Source organism: Belonocnema kinseyi, chromosome 1, assembly GCF_010883055.1.
Source record: "Belonocnema kinseyi isolate 2016_QV_RU_SX_M_011 chromosome 1, B_treatae_v1, whole genome shotgun sequence".
Lineage (NCBI taxonomy): Eukaryota > Metazoa > Arthropoda > Insecta > Hymenoptera > Cynipidae > Belonocnema > Belonocnema kinseyi.
The window spans coordinates 87,648,081-87,660,962 of record NC_046657.1 but is presented as its reverse complement, the minus strand read 5'-3'; the positions used below and the strand labels follow the sequence as shown (position 1 = coordinate 87,660,962).

At 34.1% G+C, this 12,882-nt stretch overlaps 1 protein-coding gene across 8 annotated transcripts in view; it reads right to left on the bottom strand.

Moving 5' to 3' along the window:
• Positions 1–12,882, bottom strand: part of LOC117169010 (prostasin) — a 297,259-nt gene that overhangs the window by 150,767 nt on the left and 133,610 nt on the right. For all 8 annotated transcript variants that reach the window (XM_033355110.1, XM_033355118.1, XM_033355065.1 and 5 more), the window contains one exon: positions 12,528–12,661. In XM_033355110.1, coding sequence (XP_033211001.1) covers positions 12,528–12,661 — 134 coding nt within the window. The remainder of the gene's footprint in view (positions 1–12,527; positions 12,662–12,882) is intronic.

The window sequence follows — 12,882 nt, the reverse complement described above, 5'->3', positions numbered from 1 at the left end:
AAACATGGCAGCGCCCACATGTTTATATTTTCATGCACAGTTTGTCGGCAAAAATGCTCGTGCGCATAATCAAATGGCACATCGTAGGTGGCGGCTCTCCCCCCTCCCGTGGATTCAACCACGCTCGCCCAAGTTAGGATGGCATGTCTAGCCCCGTGTTTCCTATGTCCATGGTACGACCAAGTACGGCTGAGCTAGCAGCGCCAACAGCTGTTATTCGGCTTCCTTTTAAATTCACCGCGAAACACCTTTCGGAGTTTAGAACATTTTCAAATTGCATTTTTAAAACCTCATAACCGAATTATCATCGGCCGTCGGGTAGTTTTGAGTGTTTCTTAAATAGTTATTTTTTTATTGGAAAACATTGAATAATGAAATTCGCCCCGGTAAGAATGCTTGCATGCTTTTGGAGCGCGTTCTTATCCCTGATAGCACGGAAAATTTCAGAAACGTTCCTGAGACGTTCCGCAGGAACCTTCGGAGCGTTCCCCGCACGTGTAAAATGTCCGTCACTTAAGAACGCGCCGGGAACGTTCTACTGGAACCCGCGTTCCGTGCTATTAGGAATGCTTTAAACGAAAATTGTGTTTTTAATTTATTGGAGATTATGTCCTGTAGCTCCAATCGGCCTTAAAAGGGATCAAAAGCTTATTATTTTCGCCGCATAATGAAGAGTATAAAAGGAAGGACAGAAACGGCATTCTTAGGGATTCAAAAACTTTAATACCTTTAGATGCAAGACTTCTTACCGGGACTAGTAATGTATTTTTAGGTTATCTCGTTCATTTTCACCGAAAATAAATATTTTATAATTAAAAATGCTACGTTAGAAACAAAATTCACAATAAATGTATTATCAGGTTATGTGTTATAGGGCTTCCGTTTTCTCTCGAATAAATAGTAGTACTTTTTATGGAAAAAGCTTAAATAGCAAATAACTTTCAATAATGATACATTTTAGATTATGTAACTCATTTTACATGGGAAATAAATATATTATGGTGGGAAAATTCAAAATTGATGAAAATGTCACAAATTAAGTCAAGTATGGAAAGTAAATATTTGATAACGGAAAAAGGTTGAGAAAAAATAAAATATAAAAACAATGCGATATTTTAGGTTATGTACCCACTTTCCGATGAGAATTGAATATTCTATGAAAGAACAAAGCTGATTTTTGTAATGCAGTTAACAAATAATGCATTTTAGGTTATATCGTGTAGCTCCCCTGGCGGACCGAAGGAACCGAATGGATCCTCTACAAAGTACCCGTAAAGACCCCATTGGGTCCCCATTTGGTTCCCTTTTAAAAAACTCGAAAAAACAGCAAATTCAACTTTTAAATTGTTGAAATTCGGATTCTACGTTAAATTTCGCCATAGAAGGTCACGGAATAATCGCAATAGTTTTTTTGAAACGGTATAGAGTTTAAAAAGATATAAGCGAATTTTAACGTAGAATCCGAATTTCAACAATTTAAAAGTTGATTTTGCTTTTTTTTCGAGTTTTTTAACAGGGAACCGAGTGTGGACCCAATGGGGTCTTTACGGGTACTTTGTAGAGGCTGTGTTCGGTTCCTTCGGTCCTCTAGGGTCTTCCGTGTTCTTTTCACTAAATAGTTGTTTTTCATAGGAAAAGCATGAATAGCCAATACAATTCACAAGTAATACATTTTTCGGTTATGCCGGTCATTTTCGAATAGAAATCAATATTTTATAATTGAAAAATATTAAGTTAGAACCAAAATTCACACATTCCTTGTGAATTTTGGTTCCGACGTAACCTTTTTTAATTTTTCATATTTTTTCAATTATTTAGTCGAAAAAACGGGAAACATTGCAAGACATAACTTAACGATGCATTATTTTTCATTGCATTCCTAACTTAGCCTTTTCTCATAATAAAATAGTAATTTGACAAAGAAAATAAGTGACTTAACCTCAAATGCAATATTAATATTTTTCTTGAGCGTGATATAAGAAGACTAGTAAGATCCCTGGCGGACCGAAGGAACCGAAAAAAGCCTCCACAAAGTACTCGTAAAGACCCCATTGGGACCCCATTTGGTTCTTTTTTAAAAAAAGCAGCAAGATAAACTTTTAAACTGTTGAAATTCGGATTCTACGTTAAGTTTTCTATTAGAAACTCAAGCAGTAATCACAATACTTTTTTTTTGCAGCGTTAAAAATTTTTTAAAATGTCGTTAACTTCTGTTTAAGGTGACTTCAAGCGCATCCATAATAGCTCAAGCAGTATCTTGCGCGCAAAGTTAAAAAATAAAATTCTCTCTCACTTGCATCGTAGCATTGTTGTCTGAGGTTTCCACTGCGTGGCGCTAATATCCAGACTAAAAGAATATGCACTTAAAGGGGCCTTCGGTCCATGTAAATGGCAAGTATTTTATTTTTTAAAGTTTTTAACGCTGCAAGAAAAAGTATTGAAATTACTCCGTGAGTTTCTTATGCAAATTTTAACGTAGAATCCGAATTTCATCCATTTAAGTTTATTTTGCTGTTTTTTTTTTAGTTTTTTAAAAAGGAACCAAATGGGGGCCTAATGGGGTCTTTACGGGTACTTTGTAGAGGCTCCATTCGGCACTTTCGGCCCGCTAGGGATCTTACTTGTCTTCTTATTTTACGTTCAAGAAAAAATATTAATATTGTTTATTCCAGTTATTAACAATTTTATAGTTGTACATAATTGTATTTTCTGTGCTTTACGGCGTTAGTTACCCTGCTACTCCATATGTTGATCCAAGCCATTTAAACAAATTCTTCTTACCGGCTTTCTTCACTTTTTTACAACGTATGCTTTTCTCTGATATCATTATACGCGCCCGATTAATTACAGTCTAAAGATAACTGCATTTGGGAAAAATATACTTTGGCACGATTGAACTAAAGCTCATTTGTACTAAATTATTTGAATAACGCTTAATATTTTTGGCCTGTAGAAAAAGACAAGGTATTCATCTGTTTTTATGGCAGGTATTTAGTTGTGCGAAATCTTATTATCGCTAAATCTAATTTTTCCGAAAAAATCACTATATTTTCGGGCAATGTAGGAATAAATGACAGAGGGGATCGCGCTTGTGAATTCAGTGAATTCGTTGTACAAGCAGACGTTAGATGTCGTTTATAGAAATTCTTTGTCGTCTAAATTTGGTTCCATTTTTAAACGCGATAGCTAAAATTAAAAAAAAAGGAGAAAACTTTGCAATAATTTAAAAAATGTAAACTGCTACGTAAATTTGTAATTAAATAGTGCTAATAAATATGAGGTAGTATTTAAATTTTAATTGATGCATGTATTTAGGTTTTTTTATTGCAAAATACACTAGTTTTATTGTTAAAAATGTTTTTAGCATCGTTTTAGTTTTTAATTTAGATTAAGTATAGAAGAGTGTGGAAGTGAGAGGTTAATTGGCGGATTGTGAGATTGAAAAGGGGAGGTAGATATTTTTGAAGATTGAGACAGATTTATGTGGAAGTTGAGGTTAGGTTGTTTGGAGATTTGTGAAATGGTGAGAGTACTGGGTGGATCGGGTTGGCACTGGTGAGACGAAAAAAATGGGAACTTAAGAGGGATGTGATGACGAAGAAGAGCATGTTATATGGAAGCTCAGAGAGAATATATTGCTAATGTAAAATTCTAAAATTAGCATTTACCCTTCTAAGGTGTATGGCCAACAATAACCATCTACGAAATATTTCAATGCAATAGGCACCTCGCTCCAGGCGTACCAATTGTGATTTAAACCGAAATTGGTCATATTAAGTGTATTATTAGTGATTCCATTTTGTTTAAATTTAATAAACATTTATAAAAAAAATAACTATAAAATTGTACAAAAAAGGGAATTTTGCGAAAAATATTAAAATTGGATATTATTATACATTAAAATCGTGTGACAACAAAAATACGGAATAAAAATTGAACGATTGGGTGCAATAAGGCTGTACTCACGTTTAGTGTCATAGCAACCACCGGGTCAATTGTTAGGGGTTGTGTGAATTTATCTGTTGGTTGTTTCTAGTATTTTTTGGCGTCTCGTGTATAGATTTATGTGTGAAATACCTTTATCATTACTATTATTATTTATATAGAAAATTGGTATGGAAATTTCGTATGCATCTGATATCCATCACAAACCCTTTACCAATTCGTCACCTCCATCTTAACACCACCTTATTTTATTCAGTTATTGTACAATAAGAAACCTCTTTAATGCAGCCAATGTTAAAGATATCTGAAACCAAAATTCCTTTTTGTTTATTCTATTATATTTTCTCTTTGAATAATTAAATTTCAAATCAAATGGGAAAGAATAACGGCCCAAAGAATATGGAATCAAGAGACCATCAATCCCTTGACACTCCAGTTAGGCCGTAATTAAAAGTAGCCTGATTACTTTCAAACCCTTCTCGTGCATTATACATTTACCACTTTCAAAGCATTCAATCAACAGGCGCCTAACGAATATAAAATCTAGTAAGGAGCTAGCCCTCATTTTACCTTTTGTGAAGAAAATCGAAATAAGCCCACCTACATTTTAAGCCGCTCTCCTAATCGCTCTAAATTAAATATAAAACACATGCCGTTCTTTATAAAAACTAAAGACAAATTGCAAATCGGAATTAATTATCCTTGTTTCCTAGTCCCAAATTACATTTAATTATTACAAGTTCGTTATGCAGAAAATTGAGTGAATAGATCAATTTTTTACCAATATGTATGTAATCTTATTGGGCCGAAATACAATTCTTTTTTCCGTGAATTAAAGTTTCAATTTGCTCAGGCAAACATAAATAAGAATAAAAGAATAACTACTTTCAATCTAATATATTTTGATTTTTCCTACGAAACTGTTATAAGCGAGAACCAGCACAGATCAAGAGTTTAATAAGGACAATTTTGAAGACAAAAATGCTTCATGTAAATGTAAGAATTTTGCAAATTTACACATCAATGAAAATATTTAAATTGGTTTTAATATAAATGCAAACCTCAGTATAATGAACCAATAATAATGGGCAAAACAAAATAAAGCTTTTGTACAACAAAGACTACATAATTGGTCCCAGATAACAATTCGTGCGATGCATGTCATCCGTAAGGTGTGATTCCCATGCAATGCGTGCGAGAACGCGTACATCTCGCCAGGATTCAATGATGGTCACTTAGCTGCGAGCGTTATGAGTTGCATTTCGTCATCATGAAAATGCATGACAAATTTTTCTTTTTCATAAATACTACTAATTATCAAACTTGAATGATTTGACTTATTATACAAATATAAAAATAATTTCTAAACTATTTTCAGTTGTTTTTAATTTCTAACGTTATCACAATTAGCAATTACACAGGCCGACAAAAGAATGTGTCTGCACGAGACAAGTGATTAGGCTGTCCTTATGTATTTTCAGCCGTTGAATCCAAATATGGCCTCAGAGGTTGTCCTAAACTTCTCAGTTTTACCCTAGATGCAAAAAGTAGGGAAAAGCTTAGGGATTTTCTGGTCACGAAGACCATACAAAAAATTTGTCTGTACGAGACAAATGACTCGGCTTTTCTTATAAATTTTGAGCCGCTAAATCCAAATCTTTCCTGCGAATTTATATTGCACTTCTCAATTTCCTCCTAGATGCAGAAAATAAGGAAAACACTAGGGATAATTTGCACGTTATTTAGATAATACCAGTATGCGCGAAAAAAGACACATCGATATTATATTGTTAAGTGCAACGACTTGTAGAGACTTGATTTATACACAGAAATTCTTTAGTGTGCCTTCTATTTTCCGTAGTTTGAGTAATTCTAGGGAAACTAAAGGTCTTTCTCAGATTATATAGATTTACACGGGAAAAAATGCAAGTGAATTACTTGGCTATTTGTGAATGACGCCCAATCTTGAAAATTAAAAAATATTCAAAATTTTGGGCACTAGAACTGTTAATGTAAGAAAAAATTATCTTAGGCTGCAATGGAGATATCGAGATGAACCAAGACTTAAAAGAAAGCGTTCAGTATACTGATATACATAGCTCGAACCAATAAAAAGTAGACAAAATTTTATATTTACCTGTGAATTGAGTTCGCATAATTTAGACATTGATGAGCTATGCTAAACTCTTTTAAGGGAATAGTTTATAGGAAAAAAGGTTAAAGGGTCTTCATTGCCTGTCCGCTCCTGATCCCTCGAAGACTGGAAAAAGGGTCTGCTTTAGGGGTCTCCACAAGTCACAGGTGCAGCGTGACCCAGGATCCCTCAGCCTTCTTCAAGATTTAGGATTTTTTACGGAAACTGATAGAAAAGTCATTACTGAAGCAGACACCTTTTTTCAAGTCTTCGAGGGTCAGGAGCGGCCAGGCAATGGACCTCCTTTGACCTATTTTCCTGTGCACTATTCCCTAAAGAGAGTTTAGCATAGCTCATTAAGGTCCAAATTATGCGAACTGAATTTACAGGTAAATATAAATTTTATCGATTTTTTATTGGTACGAGCTTTATCAGAATACTGAACGCTTTCTTTTAAGTCTTGATTCGTCTAAATATTTTTATTGAAGCCGGAGATAATTTTTTATTACATTAACAGTTCTGGTGCCCACCATTTTAAATATTTTTTAATTTTCAAGATTGGGCTCCGTTCACAAATAGCCAAGTAATTCACTTGCATTTTTTCCGTTTTTTTCCTGACAGTTTTGCGACTATAGGAACAGATGAAAGTTAACTCTTAAAATATAGGCTTCGTCAACAGTTATTTTCTCCACATTTGTTGCTCTTACAAAAACAAAAAATTTTCACCAAGATACAAGAAACATCATTTAACAGGTAGAAAGATTTGAAATCAGCTTTGCTAAATCCAAACTCATTGCGACTTTTTTCACTGAGATAGAGCTACTTTTTCCCAAGCGTCAGTATTTTCTGTCCTCGATATTAGCAAGCTTTCTTCTCGTTGCATTCAACCCCTAATAATATTATTATCAATTTTTACATTATTTAGTGCCTTAGGTACTTTAGGGTGTAATTCCTCAGGTGGGCTGCTTATCGTTTTAGCGGTTTTAGAAATATGTCTCTTTTTGGGAGATTTTTGCTTTTTCTAATTAATCCACAAATATTTTGGACAAATTGGAAATTTTTTAGCAATAGCTCCTTTCCTTAGCAGTGGCATTTTGAATTTAACCTGCAATTTATACGTTCTATAATTAAAACAATGTAAATTTATATGAAAAGTGAATTGAATTTGTAATTTCGAGAACGCGCAAATAAACACACATTCTGCTATATTGACCACTTTTATTCAAATTCAAAGTAGATTTTGAATTGATTAATTAATTATATTATTGTAAACCTCATATTTAAAATAAAAACACTATAAACTATTGAACTCTATAAACAAACGCACCGCACTCGTGACGTTTCCATTAAGTCCCCTAACCTCCGACTCCCAAATGATGTCAGACTCGAAAAAGTGACTTTCACACACTGCATAATTATGGTTTAATACAATGTCATTTCTTAAAATGGATTTTTGCTACAGCTTAAATATTGCTGGATTTTTTGGTGCAATGAGCATGTGAAATTTCTGTTCGTTGTTGTCATATGCTGACTTGCAACCAGAAGATACACATTTACGTCCCATTCTTACTGCACTTGTAATAAGAGCAAGACCACTTTCAACAAATTAAAAGATGCACTAGGCTACATTTGTTTCAAAACACTTTTTGTGAATTTCTCGCAAACTAATCGATTTTTAACTATTCTTCTAAACTCTGAAATTTTTACCAACAGAAAATTCAACCAACTGATTGTGGCGCCATCTGTTTGATTAGTTTTACCGCAATTTCCTCTCCAAGTTGTAAGAGAACAGAAAAGTTGGGACGATACAGCATATCATTATAGTATTCACATAGTATCCCTTCCGTATCATGCAACAAAAATTTTTAAAAACCAGCAATATGAGAATATAACTTGTTGCAATTCGGATTCTAAATCCAATTTTCTTATAGAATGTCATGGAGTAATTGCAATAGTATTTTTAAAGCATTTAAACATTTTTTAAATAACATTAACTTCTGCTAAAGCTGACTTCAAGCGCATGCATAATCGCTTCAGTAGTAAGATGCGACTTACTTCGCAGCCTTATTTTCTCAGGTTTTCACTGCATGTCGCTAGCACCCAATCGAAATTCTTATGTTAGTTACCGACGTATAACGCCTATCAATTGCTACCAAAAGAAGATGTGATCGAAGCCGCCTTTTGCCCATGTAAATGATAGGTATTATCATTTTAAAGTTTTGTACGCTGAAAAGAAAACTTTTAGAATTACTTCATGAGCGGTGTGCGAGCGATATGCGACTCAAATCATGACACATATGTCGGCGCAGGTTAGAGCATTCTGTGCGTATTGATTGGTACGACGTGCTTGCATAATGCGTCACATATTGCTCACATTTTGTTATCTGGGGACAGACACCCCTCACCCTCTGAGTGCAAAAAAACCAGCAGTCATGAAAGTTACTTGATATTTATCCGCGGAACAATGCATTCCTCTGTTTTTCGCCCTACTCTGTAAAAAACTTGGTGTAAATTCACATCCTGCGACGATAGAAATTATTCACTCGGTGTGGCACACAGTGAATAAGCAGAATTGTGTAAAAATATATATTTTTCTTGTATCCATCTTGATCAAAGGTGTATCCCTTCGATCATTTTTTATATTTCTTCCAACCTACAATCATTTCTATTCTTTTGAATCCCAATGTTCCCATCCATGTCTATCCGCCACATATCCACATGTATCCTTTTCTTTCCACTCCCAATCCCTATTCTAGTCTTTCTTTCCAAATGAATGCTTCGCTTAGCCACATTTATTTAATTCCAACCGATAGGCAATCCAAATTTTGTCTTTATTTTCCAATACCTATCTTCTTATCTCATTGAATCTTTTTCTATCTTTTCTAAAATCTAAGATGGCCTCATCTTCTTTAATTACAGTCTTTCTATCTTAATAAATCCACGGCTTATCCACCTCTATCCTTTTCTATCCGTCAGGCAATCTAAGATTTCGTCTAACTTCTTTAATTCCTAGTTTCCTATCCAACTGAATCCATTTCAATCTTTTCAGAAATATGAGATAGCCCTATCTTCGTCCCTCACAACATGAGATATCGGCGGGATATCCCATTTATCTCTCAGGATATCCTGGGCATATCCCAGGAGATCCTAGGGATATAAAAATTAAATCCTACAGGGCGGAAATCTCGACATTCCTGGAACGTCCCAAGGATATCTCAGAATATCCTCAGGATATCCCATTAATGTCGCAAATTTATATGCCCAGGATGTTCTCAAGATATTCCAAATCTATAATTTAGTATATTACGGGAAATTTAAAGATATCTACTGCCAATTATATTTATATTCAATCGTATCAATAAAATAATAAATAATTTTACAATATTAGGTATTTTCAGAAATTTGATACAAAGTACACTATTATAAAATACAATAATTGTAAAGTCCCCTCTAAAGTTACTTTCGGTTAAATTTCATCATGGATGTGAGGGTGCGAAAACTGTCGCGCAGTAATAAGTGACACTTTAACAAAAATCAACAATTTCTCGAATATTCGTGCCAAATTATAATCAATTCTATATATTTTAATAAATATGCATTTCAGAAATATTTGATTCTATTGCCAAAATTGTGTATATCCCACACAGAACATCGAGTGGATGTCGTACGGGGCGGAAATCTCGATATCCTTTGAATATGCCAAGGATATCCCGGTAGATTTTTCCGGATATCCTATATCCTGCTGAGATATCCTAAGGATATGCCGATGATATCATTTTGTTGTGAGGGGCGAATCTCAGTCTGTCTATATAAATAAATCCTCCACTTATCCACCTCTATCCTTTTCTATTTGTTAGGGAAACCAAAATATCTTTTCAGAAATATAAGATAGCCCTATCTTCGTGAATCTATGTCTTTCTATCTGAATGAATTCACAGCTTATCCACCTATATTCTTTTGTATCCTTTGGGCAATCTTAAATTTCTTCTATCTTTTTTAATCCCTATTTTTTATCCAAGTGAATCCATTTCTATATTTTCTGTAATATGAGATAGCCCTATCTTCTTGCATCCCAGTCCTTCCATCTAAAGTAATCCTCCACTTATTCACCTCTATACTTTTCTATTCCTTGGGAAAACCAAAATTTCGACTATATTTTGGTATATCTATTTTCCTATCCAAGTGAATCCATCACTATCTTTTTTTAAATATGAGATAGCCATATCTTCTTTAATACGAGTCATTCTGTGAGATAATTTGCACCGCCTATAACTGGAGGGTCAGCAGGCGCCTTTGACGAGTTCGAACTTCGACTAGCGCGTCGTAAAGCTAGGGAATTTTGTTGTTAGGCATATAAACCCTTGCTGGTTTAATGGATAGTAATTAAAACGATATATCGTGGATAGTGGGTAGTCTGGGATCGATAAAGATAGGCATTTGTGAAACATAAAGATATAAAAAGATAGGCCCATGCGACCACAAGGAATGGGAAAAGATAGACAGTTGTGAACACCATGCATAGAAAAAGATAGCCAGTTGTGGCTGTAAGAGATTGAGTCAGAAATACAAATACATAGATCTAAGTAGACGCGACGGATAGGGCGTGGAAAGAAAAAGATAGATTTTGTGGGATGCAAATGGTGCATTTGGGAAGGATTGAATATCTGTATCTTTTTTCATCGATACGTTTCTATTTTTTTGCATCTGTTTACTTCCAACATGGTTGTGAAATGTGAAATTGCGTACTGGTTGTAAGTCATCACACACAGTCAAAATGATATTTTGAGGTCAGGTCTTTCTAATATTTCCCATTCTTCTCAAATATCCTTTATAATGATTGAAAATAGAATTTTATATGGCTATATAGTATTATATATATATTAGTAGCAGTATATTATATAATAGCATTTTTATATAATAATCTTTTATACATCTTCAAATTGGTCAAAATCGTATAAGAACGTTAAAAACTATATGCCGTACAAAACTAGAAACGAAATGCGCATCAAACGGGTAGAAGCCGTTCCGACGTCTCCTGAACTCATTATTCGAAACGACTTGCACTCGCTAGTCTTAAATGGTCCAAATGTACGTCCTGCAATAATTCTGTGGTATTCGTCCGTGTGGACTTACTCCCTCGCGATAGAAAATCAGACATCGTCATAATGGATATACACTTTCGTAGACTTAAGGACCCAAGTATCACCAAAACTTTTCACTGTGTATGTTCTCTTGAAAAAGTTACCTAACTTTTGTGGGTCTTTTCTTGTCAACCTTATCATAGACCTATAATAAATCTATTGATGCTATACTCGGGTCACGAAATCAGCATTATATGGTGGCATTTCGTGTTTGCCGAAAAATTAGAAACACATACGCTGCGATGGCACTTGCCAAGTTTAGATGCGTTTTTATTTAAAAGCTGCATTTTGTAAATTCCACCTTTAAAGGTGACTCAGCGATTCGTTTTTTAACCTTAAGGGTTTGTTTGTAGACTGAAGATGTCAGGAATCTATTCATGCATATAACTAATATGTAACCTCATACTAACCATAAGGGGCCAATGGTTTTCGAATACAAAACACATTAGATCCTAATAAGATCCAATTAAAATGTTCAAAGTTACCAAATACTAAAATGCACAATAAGTGGATTCAAATCCGATTAGGTTCCACTTAGGAACAAATATCTGAACGGTACGAATTCCATTAAAAACCACATCAAATCCTAATAAAATCCAATTAGAAAGTTCGAAATTACCCAATACGAAACCGCACAGAAACTGGATTCAAATCCGATTAGGTTCCACTTAGGAACGAATAGCAAATACGTTACGATTACCGGATATAGAACACATTAGATCCAAATATGATTCAATTACAGAAATTACAATTACCTATTAGAACTCCACAAAGAATCCAGGAATAAGCCCCACTTTTGAAAATAATAGGACCTGATAAAAAACACATCCTCTCACGTTTTTTTTTGGCTTCTAAAAGGCATTTTAATAGGCACATTTCACGCCGTCGTCCACATATGATTTAATAAATTTAGCATTTTCAATTCTTTAATTATATGTATGCTTTACAAAACATATCAAAAATGCGTTTCTTGCCATTCTCGCAAAACATTTTTCGAAATTCATGAAATTATTCCGAATATGTTACAACTATCACTATATTATATCAAACTATTATTAGTTTATATGCTCCTTTATATAAAATATAGCTGATTAGGGTAACTGTCTGTAATCTAAAAATTGCATAGTTGTTTAAATTTACAAGTGAGTAACGCCTAATGCTTAAATGCTAAGAAGAAGTTTTTTATCCCGCCAGATTTTCGACAGATATTATGAGGCTCATGAAACTTGGGAAGTTTAGGCTTTATTATCACAAAATTAAATAGATTATGTAAATAATACTTATCAATTAGGGCTCCTGAAAACTACCTATGTCTTTGAGTTGTACATGATCTTGTGCATGGGGACCATTTGCTCCATTTTCCATAGTGGCTGGAAGTTTGGCCTCTAAATCCTTTATTTCCTCGCTTCTTGTATTGTCTAGGCTCAGCTTCTTTAGAATTCTATTTGGAAATGACAAGATAAAATAAAAAGTTCCTCATTAATGCCACAATAAGGTTGACAAATGAAAATTTAAGGTAAAGAACTTTAGAGTTTACACATGATGTTCTTCTGATACGCCTAAAACCCCCTCCCCCAATTAATCAGCTCTTTTTTATTATTTGTATTTGTATTTATTTCCATAAGTATTGACAGCTAATTGGCCTTTTGAAGAACAGAATAT